Source organism: Lottia gigantea (genome assembly GCF_000327385.1).
Source record: "Lottia gigantea unplaced genomic scaffold LOTGIsca_48, whole genome shotgun sequence".
Taxonomy (NCBI): Eukaryota; Metazoa; Mollusca; class Gastropoda; family Lottiidae; genus Lottia; species Lottia gigantea.
This window is the reverse complement of record NW_008709663.1, coordinates 1,165,571-1,176,889: the sequence shown is the minus strand read 5'-3', so window position 1 is coordinate 1,176,889 and position 11,319 is coordinate 1,165,571. Positions and strand designations below refer to the sequence as shown.

Below are 11,319 nucleotides of genomic sequence, written 5' to 3'. Positions count from 1 at the left end.
CATGGGTGCAGTTTACTGAAAAGAGACCAAAAATTGTTTGAAATGTATACTTAGATACAACCCAAAATTTTAACGAACTTGAGCAAAGATATTTGTGTACATCGATTGACATTGGCTGCTATGAATAGTTTGTAGTGTCACTAGTATGGGACTTTGGTATAATTCTCGTTAAGCGAAAAAGCGAGGTTCACAACACAAATTACGTCATCCATTGATAAGATGGCGACATCATATGAATGAATAGCCAATTTGACATAATAATATACTGGCTTTGTGAGTGTCCGGGTGTCCCCTGAATATAGAGGGCACTAGTCGCAGTGGGATGTTAGAAAATTTTACATTTTTTTATGACAGCATCCTTATTACGCCACTGTAACCTACATTTTATTGCAATCTGGTTTCAGAACTACAAATAAAACTGTCTATCTGAGGCTCGTAATGTATCCAGTTCAAAGTTTACCAAACAAACAATCCATAGCTTTCCTGTATTAGTTACATTATTTATAGAATGAAAGCATTTACTTGAACCCTTTTGACCTTCGAATTCTCAATAGAATTTGGCAAAGTCTTAGTCAATATTTGTCAAACAGTTACATAGTCAACTGACATCCAAATCAGACACAACATTAATTTAAAACTTAAAATTCAAACTAACTAATCAAATGCATCAAGACAAGTTAGATTGGAATAGAAATACCTGTCAATATAATATACGCCAACATAGCAGCAACTAGTTAGTTACAGCAAAATGTTAGAAAAGCAGAACTGAGTAACATTTTGACACAAAAACAATAATTTGTATAATAAGAAAAAAGGGTAATTTTACCAGTCAATGTAACATATGCCGACCTAGCCTGACAATGACAAATTTGGCAACACCTACCTGTATTTGCTGCTAAATGACCTTAAATATCTGGCACCAAACAAGACTATATGACGTCCATATATCATGTTTGAAGAATTAGGTAGAATTTACCTTTAACAAACCATACTTACAACAAGAAATCATCAACTTCAACACATCAACTTTCTTAGAAAACTTTTTATCACTTTGTTTTATTTTTTCATGAGAAAAAAGTGGTCTGATAGACTTGAAAAATTTCTCATTATAAAAACTCATTGATGGTTGAAGAAACCTGCTATAATTACAGGTGTTTAACTGATTGTATCAAAGATAAAATATATCAATATATCTATACAGTGGTGTAACCTATTATCGTGCATATAAGGATTCAATACCGAATTTCGTCAAAGTTAAAAACAAATTTTTTTTTATGTCTTAGATGTTTCCTCAGATATTCTACAAAATAATTAAAATTGGTTTATTTCGATTTTCTTTATGAATCCTTCACTTTGACCCATATTTCATGAGTAACCAACTCGACAACGGCGGCAGAATGCGTCACCTAATTTCGTGTACAATGTTTGATCTATAAATAAGTCTAGAAAAACAATTAGCAAAGACTTAGATTAGTAATAATAAACCTTAGTTGAAAATTCTTTATTGAACAACCATTTTAATATTCAAAAAACACATTTGACACCACCCCACCTCATATTAGATATACAAAACAAATCTGTTCATGAAAAACATTGAAATTAATTGAAAACTTACATTACTGTTTTCTACCAGAACTTCTGATAAAATCTAATAAAACTTGACCTGAGAAAGACTGTTACAGGACATCTGCTTCCCTAACCTCTGACCCCTTTACAAGTGCCCAAAAACAAATTCAAATAAAAAAAATCCTTGATAGTTGACCAGATTATGAAGTCACTTTCACAAATACAGTATCCAATGGGACAGAGACAGGGACAGGTGCTCCTTAACCTTAAACAATAGCCTAAACACCAGTTCAATTCACTATAAACATAAAAGCAAGAAACAAAGAAAGGCCCCAGAGTTGCAAACTTTTTTTCATTCATTTTTCTCAAATTTGAAGCTGCTATAATTACAGGTGTTTAACTGATTGTATCAAAGATAAAATATATCAATATATCTATACAGTGGTGTAACCTATTATCGTGGATATAAGGATTCAACACCGAATTTCGTCAAAGTTAAAAACAAATTTTTTTTTTATGTCTTAGATGTTTCCTCAGATATTCTACAAAATAATTAAAATTGGTTTATTTCGATTTTCTTTATGAATCCTTCACTTTGACCCATATTTCATGAGTAACCAACTCGACAACGGCGGCAAAATGCGTCACCTTTTTTCGTGTACAATGTTTGATCTGTAAATAAGTCTAGAAAAACATGTATGGATACCGGGTGGTATAATTAACTTCTCTTAGTATTTATCTTTAATATCAATTCATTATAACTAGTGACAATTCCTTCAAAGAACCGCGATTTTAAAAAAAAATTGTGACTGACAAAATAAGATATGTAGCGTGATTTATTGCTAAAAGTCACTGAAACAACATAAGAATATGGTCCACTTTGTGTTCCATAGAAATTTTCTGCCGACACGGAATCCGCTAGTTGATCGCGTGACTTCATTCGTTGGACTACATTCTAGCAGACGACACTTGGAATTCCGATTACCGCTTGGGATTATAAGGAAATTCAGTCGATAAAAAATGGTGACGTTTGGTAATAACTGAAATCTGCCATTTTGTATTTGTCAAAGTATACATCAATACATTTTACCTTGCTTGAAACTACTGGATTCATTCTACTAGCTGATATTGTAGAGACAACCCATGTTTATCAAAACAAACTAATTCAGAGGTCGCGCCAGGTCACACATGTAAATTATTAATCCTTTCCTGAAATCCACGAATAATAGGTTTCCACGAAATAAGGTTACTTGACTGTATCTATTTTGTCACAATGTTTCTGGCATTATCACATTAATCTTCAAATTTTACCATTGATAGAGGGAACTATGAATTGGAATCAGAACTTAGCTGATTATGGGAAATATTTTGTGGCCCAGAGGCCAGGTGTTCGATAATAAAAACTTTCAGATTATATTTTATATTGGATTGTCTCGTAAACACCTGCTCAATAAATACACTGGCAATATATTTTATAAGTGCTTCTTTTTTTTTCTTTTTAGAGTCTACATCATATCAATATCACTACAGCAAGAAAACAAATCCATTATTATAAACATTGCAGTTGGTCTTAACATAAAATCTTTTTTTTTTCATTTTTCTTTATTCTGAAATATGATAAATGATAGCTATAGTATTATTTACATTTATTAAGTCTACAAAAGGTTTAATGGTTTTAAGAAATGAAATTAACTCATCATCTGGTTGATTGAATATTTCAACGACTGTAACCCTTCAATAGATAGACAATTAATATGGGGAATGGAGAGTGCATAATAGTTTCCATCATTTACTCGGAGCGCTGGTAACACATAGATAAATATTGTCCAATCAAAATTGCCCTACTGTATTGGTAGCAAATTTCAGTCAATCAAAATAAATCACTCATTAAGAAAACGAAAGCAGCGTGCCGTAACATATTTTGATGAATATATAGCCTACAGTACAGAATTAAGCAAGACTTTCGTTCAAGAATTGAAGCCGAGATTTTTCATTAATGTTAGTAAAGTTTAGTCAAGTTTTAAGAATGTCAAATATTTTATAATTAGCTTTAGATCACAGGTTTTCAACCTGAGAGTTATTACGACCAAGGGAATATTTTTAATAACTTTTAGGGGGTAATGAGGCCAGGCCCGTAACTAGGGCGCTCCCCCTGGAAATATATTCACCCCCACCCTCCCTGTAAAATTCGAATAAATTCTCAATTGAAACTGAAATCAGACTCTATCAGCTATTGCCCCCCATGCAAATGCGGCCACACCCCTTGGCACATTGATCTGGTTACAGGCCTGAATAATGTGCTTTGTATTCATGTATGAAAGTTGTGGACAATTATAATTGAAGTCGTTCTATTCAGTCAGGCTATGTCTTAAAGAATATCAGGAAATAATAAGGATTTATTGGGGAAAGGATTGAAAAGAAAAAGTTTGAAACCCCTGATTTAGATCCAACTCTTCATACTAAATTAAGACAGATTCCCACTTCCAATTTTTGTGATTATGAAATGAAATTAGAATACTGATGGAAAAACAAGTTTAATTATCCTGTTCATTAACAGAACTGATTGAAAAAATAGACCAGCTTTATCTACCCTCCAACCAACACAGCTGACTCCTGTTTAATCAGTAGTGACAGATGGTGTCCTGTTAGAGTCTTAAAAACTAAGAACTTTTTAACTGGTTTCTAAAACCTATAAACACTTTAAAACACAGTAGGAATTTTTTGAGCTGTCAACCTAAAAACATCTGGCCATATAAGCCATCAGATGCTGGACAAGGGTCAGCAAGTTTTTACTTTCTAGCAAACTGACATCTGTCAATAGTATTAATCAAAGGCAAGGGTCATTTCAAGCAAACTGACATCTGTTAAAAATTCATCTATCATTGCAAAGCAAAGCATAGGTGAAAAAGCTAGATGTTTTAATGGGTCAAATTCGAGGAATTTTTGCTTAATAACCCAACACAGTTTTAATTAAAGCTATCTGTACCATTACTTAGAATTAAAAGTTGACTTAAGTTCCAACCCTGACCAGCTCTCTGAGCTACACCTTATTCTTACTAATCTTGAAAAAGGTCACAGTACTGGACAGTATGTAAAGAACTTTTTTTTCTTTTTTAGTGTCAAAAAGGATATATAGTCAACTAATATTTTACTTTATCAGCTGATAGAAATAAGATTTGAACGACATTTAAAAATGAAATGAAATGAATGGAGTTTTAAGTCCTACTTTCCTGCACCTTGTGGGCTAATGAAGACAAAACGATGTTTAGAAGCCGAGAACACATATAACAAAAAACACAGGGAAATATATATCTGATGATTACACGTATATATTGTGTAAACAAAACATAATATACTTTGTTACTAATTATGAATAGTAACTTGTTACTTTTCAATCACCCTAATCACTAAAAAAGTTGTTGACACTTGGCGTTGTTTTTTACCACTTTGTTTCTTCACACGATTTTGTCCATGGATTTTCCGACTGGCTTTTCTTTCAGCTTTATACTATAATATATTCTCTTGTGTTTTTGTTATACAGCTTCATTTCAGATTTGCTGACTTTACAGAATATTTAAACTCTGATTGCATCCCTTTAAGTCAAAAACTTGCTAGACCAGACCACAGACATCTTAAATTTTCTCCAACATTTCTCTAAACTTGTTGAAAACAAGTTGAACTTGAAATAAAACCTAGGTTAACTCATGCCAAAATATTGGATTTGTTATGTTATCGAATGTAAAGTTTGACATATGGGCAACCTGCCAAGAAATAAACATTCAGTAAAAAAATTCTCAAAGTGAACACAATATAACTTTAAAAAACCCAATATATTAACAAATCAATGCACAGAGTTTAATAATCTAATTTTCCAATAAATATTTTGTCAAACCTTGAAGTATTAAAATTTGCTATTGTAAATTAAATTTTTGACATATATTGATATATAAAGACTTAAACCTTATACCTTGACTAAAATAGGCACCTTTCTTGTATCATTGAAGTATGTAAATGCAGTGATTTGATTGGATTGTACGCTAGCAAATACAACCAATCTGAAGTTCTGTAAACAATACGCCAAAATGTCTGGCTGTATTCCCTAGATTACAATCCAATCAAATCACTGCATTCCTTGATACAAGAAAGGTGGCTATGGCAGTCAAGGTATAAGTATGAAGTTTGTAATAGCTTGTCATTGTAAAGATGATATAAACATGGTGTTAAATGAATAACTATTTAAACAAACAAGATAATGATGAAATAAACTAAGGATCACGTATCAACAATCTGCCACAAAGTTAACAATATACATCTGCAACTTTACATAGTTAAATCAGGGTTAAACGGGATAGGTTGCAGAAGAGTAGGACGTAAAACTCCATTCATTTCATTTCATTTAAAGGGATAGGTGCACCACTCTTTTTGACCAATCATACTTTAGTCTCAGGAACTTGGGTCAAAAAATTACTTAAAATTGTCAACAAGTGAGTTGATATTAAATACGAAATGACAAACCAGAAGAAACATACCTATGTCACGAATATTCTTCTTAATTCAATAGTTACAATGTAGGCCTATGGTATGAAATCTACAATCCACAATATTTACAATGCCCATTTTAATAACATCATATTTTTCCTCGTTTTCCCATAATCCAATTGATATGCTTTATAATTTATCCTATAATAAAGGATTTGCAAAAATTAAATCTTTTCTTAAGCAATACACCAACCATCCCACAATTCTCTCTTAAGCAACCCATTAAGGAAATGCTTTGACCCATGACAAATTATGTTATTTATCAGACTAATTGAAGTAGCAGTAGCTATATCAAAAATAATTTTTTGTTTTAATTACACTGATTAAATAACCACAGACAGCTGGTTATTTCATTTTCTAGATAATATCTTAATTATGAACAACAGTGGGATAGGTTCTCTGAAACCCCAGTCACTATTAGGTTTATCATCAAGGCAATCCTTTTAGACAGTTGATAGGTTCTCTGAAACAGTCACTATTAGGTTTATCATCAGGGTAATCCTTTTAGACAGTTGCTAGGTTCTCTGAAACCCCAGTAACTATTAGGTTTATCATCAAGGCATTCCTTTTAGACAGTTGATAGGTTCTCTGAAACAGTCACTATTAGGTTTATCATCAAGGTAATCCTTTTAGACAGTTGCTAGGTTCTCTGAAACCCCAGTAACTATTAGGTTTATCATCAAGGCATTCCTTTTAGACAGTTGATAGGTTCTCTGAAACCTTAGTTATTATTAGGTTTATCATCAAGGCATTCCTTTTAGACAGTTGATAGGTTCTCTGAAACCTCAGTAACTATTAGGTTTATCATCAAGGCATTCCTTTTAGACAGTTGATAGGTTCTCTGAAACAGTCACTATTAGGTTTATCATCAGGGCATTCCTTTTAGACAGTTGATAGGTTCTCTGAAACCTTAGTTAGTATTAGGTTTATCATCAGGGCATTCCTTTTAGACTGTTGATAGGTTCTCTGAAACCTTAGTTATTATTAGGTTTATCATCAGGGCATTCCTTTTAGACAGTTGATAGGTTCTCTGAAACCTTAGTTATTATTAGGTTTATCATCAGGGCATTCCTTTTAGACAGTAGATAGGTTCTCTGAAACCTTAGTTATTATTAGGTTTATCATCAGGGCATTCCTTTTAGACTGTTGATAGGTTCTCTGAAACCTCACTCACTATTAGGTTTATCATCAGGGCATTCCTTTTAGACTGTTGATAGGTTCTCTGAAACCTCAGTTAGTATTAGGTTTATCATCAGGGCATTACTTTTAGACAGTTGATAGGTTCTCTGAAACCTTAGTTATTATTAGGTTTATCATCAGGGCATTACTTTTAGACAGTAGATAGGTTCTCTGAAACCTCAGTTAGTATTAGGTTTATCATCAGGGCATTACTTTTAGACTGTTGATAGGTTCTCTGAATCCTCACTCACTATTAGGTTTATCATCAGGGCATTACTTTTAGACTGTTGATAGGTTCTCTGAAACCTCAGTTAGTATTAGGTTTATCCTCAGCGCATTCCTTTTAAACTGTTGATGGGTTCTCTGAAACCTTAGTTAGTATTAGGTTTATCATCAGGGCATTACTTATAGACTGTTGATAGGTTCTCTGAAACCTTAGTTATTATTAGGTTAATCATCAGGGCATTCCTTTTAGACTGTTGATAGGTTCTCTGAAACCTTAGTTAGTATAAGGTTTATCATCAAGGCATTGTTTTCTGATAATCTATTAGTAGTTATGAATAACGTTTGCATTATATAGTCATTTCCTGGACAATATAGCAAACAACTTTTTTTGGCTTGAGAATAATATTACAGCATGCCAGTTTCACATGTCTTTGATCAATCCTTGAACACCTGATAGCACTCTAAGGCTGGCTTTTTCATCTCAGTATTTAATCTCCAAACCAGGTGTCCATGCCGTCTGTTTCTAAAATTTTAGCATGAAAATATTTCATGTATAAATCAAGGGGCGTATTCTCAAGAAAATTTATTAAGATGATTTTAGTATTCCAGTCATCTGATTGGTCAATCACTAACATTGATTTTCAATTTACTTTTACTCAAGTTTTCAAGAATAAGGCAAGAGATTAATAACAAAAAAAACAGTGATGGCTTCTGAAACATGTGATGCCAATCTGTGAGTGACAGGTGCTTCGTAGCCAAAACACATGTCCAGAGTAAAAGATGAACTGTAGTCTAACAAAAAGTGGTCAAAGACAGTTAGAGTTTCTTTATATGATGTCAAGCAAATGGTTGTCGAGGATTCTAATCTTGGTTGGGGAATGAAAGTCTGGTATCCTTGATAAAGTCATCTTTCTTCCTGTTTCCAGTCGTCCCAGCAGTAAATTGGTGTTTGGCCAAGAACCAGTTGATCGATAGGATTCTGTAAACCCAAGTAGTTTTACTTGTAAATATCACTGTATCTTTTTCTAAAACATTGACCTCAATTAAGACACAAAAAATAAATATTCTTTACATAGCAAGTCAATTAAATTTTAACAGTGTATATACTCATGACACAAAATTCACTCTAAATTCCCTCAAAATATCTCAGTTGTTCAGATACATAGGAATCACATGGAAATAACATACAAATGCTATATTAAGCAGTAATTGTTGAGCTATAAGATGGGGAGTAATAATACAGAAACTTGTTATTGCGTATTACATACACAAAATCATTAGACAAAATCGATAGAAAAGTTATTATTCACCTATGCATCACTTTACTATTAATCCATACAATTTAGGTCTAAAGAATAGATAAATTGCCTATGACCTACGCCAGTATTTCAATAAGACATTTAGTTATATACTTTAGTAATGTGTTAGATGACTAACATTTTTCTATGCTCACACTCACACCAAATATCAAACACAAATACATTATTAAGGCCAAATATCTCACACAAACACACTATCAAGGCCAAATATCTCACATAAACACACCATTAAGGCCAAATATCTCACACAAACACACTATCAAGGCCAAATATCTCACACAAACACACTATCAAGGCCAAATATCTCACATAAACCCACCATTAAGGCCAAATATCTCACACAAACACTATTAAGGCCAAATATCTCACACAAACACACTATTAAGGCCAAATATCTCACACAAACACACTATTAAGGCCAAATATCTCACACAAACACACTATTAAGGCCAAATATCTCACACAAACACTATTAAGGCCAAATATCTCACATAAACACACTATTAAGGCCAAATATCTCACACAAACACGCTATTAAGGCCAAATATCTCACACAAACACACTATTAAGGCCAAATATCTCACCCAAACACACTATGAAGGCCAAATATCTCACACAAACCCGCTATTAAGGCCAAATATCTCACACAAACACTATTAAGGCCAAATATCTCACACAAACACACTATTAAGGCCAAATATCTCACACAAACACACTATTAAGGCCAAATATCTCACCCAAACACACTATCAAGGCCAAATATCTCACACAAACCCACTATTAAGGCCAAATATCTCACACAAACACTATTAAGGCCAAATATCTCACACAAACACACTATTAAGGCCAAATATCTCACACAAACACACTATTAAGGCCAAATATCTCACACAAACACACTATTAAGGCCAAATATCTCACACAAACACTATTAAGGCCAAATATCTCACATAAACACACTATTAAGGCCAAATATCTCACACAAACACACTATTAAGGCCAAATATCTCACACAAACACACTATTAAGGCCAAATATCTCACATAAACACACTATGAAGGCCAAATATCTCACACAAACACGCTATGAAGGCCAAATATCTAACATAAAACTCTCTGTATAATATGCATTTAAAAATATGCTGAATGTAATATTAAGTTTCATATGAAATTTAATATATCGCATATTCAATAGAGACAAAACCTCCATTACAATTTAATATTAACACAAAAACACCAGAAAGTAATACAATGTACTATTCAAATAACCTGCTTTATAATCATCCATTAACATTCTCCAATAAACACTAAACTCAGTATCTGGAAACCAATAAATTCTAGTCAAAAAAGGAAAAATAAAGTGGCTATCACAGTCATTGTTTATGATTGAGGATAAGAATAGTTGTTATATGTTTTGAGTAATGAGTTGCATTAGGAACTCATGGCAAGTTTCATTATTCACAAACATACGCAATTAATAATCTCTATGGTGTTAGAACACCTTTAAAAGCGAATTCAAAATAACTTAATGCTAAATGCATTTTTATTCTAAAACAAACGTGCCACAAAACTGCTCAATAAGCACCAAAAGCATGCTCAATTAATCATTCTGTTTCACTCAACATGACAACAAACTCAAAATCAATATCTCAACAATGTTGTACAAGGTAATACTACAAAATCAACACATGTTACCTCAATGTTTAATAAGTATCCAATTTCTTTAATCACATCAAAATTCATCTCAAAACTAACACAACTGTAGACCATAATCCAACCACGTGTTATCCTTCCACTACTAAATAATCATATTGAAATTCTTACTCTCTTTAACTCAATTCAATCATACATAATACAACAATGTTGTACAAAGTGAATAAGAAAACTCACATGTCACTCTACTACTTAAGCATTGATACTTATCAATTCATAAAAAAAAAACTGGAGTAACTATGTTGTACAATAATCCTTTAGCGACATTTAGGGGTAGAAGATGACAATGTAGATTGTTGAAACGTTGTGTGTAATAAAACTAAGGAGTAGTAGAAGATGACAATGTAGATTGTTGAAACGTTGTGTGTAATAAAACTAAGGAGTAGTAGAAGATGACAATGTAGATTGTTGAAACGTTGTGTGTAATAAAACTAAGGAATAGTAGAAGATGACAATGTAGATTGTTGAAACATTGTGTGTAATAAAACTAAGGAATAGTAGAAGATGACAATGTAGATTGTTGAAACGTAGTGTGTAATAAAACTAAGGAATAGTAGAAGATGACAATGTAGATTGTTGAAATGTAGTGTGTAATAAAACTAAGGAGTAGTAGAAGATGACAATGTAGATTGTTGAAACGTTGTGTGTAATAAAACTAAGGAGTAGTAGATGATGACAATGTAGATTGTTGAAACGTAGTGTGTAATAAAACTGAGGAGTAGTATACTATATAAACTGATGATGACAATGTAGATTGTTGAAACGTTGTGTGTAATAAA

General features: G+C 32.5%; 1 protein-coding gene across 1 annotated transcript; it reads left to right on the top strand.

Annotated features, from left to right (window-relative positions):
- Positions 1-9,007: 9,007 nt before the first annotated feature.
- Positions 9,008-9,244, top strand: LOTGIDRAFT_124872 (hypothetical protein; the record flags this gene model as incomplete). Its single annotated transcript, XM_009061429.1, has 1 exon — positions 9,008-9,244. A coding segment is annotated over one exon (237 nt), but the record flags the coding sequence as incomplete, so codon positions are not given.
- Positions 9,245-11,319: the final 2,075 nt, after the last annotated feature.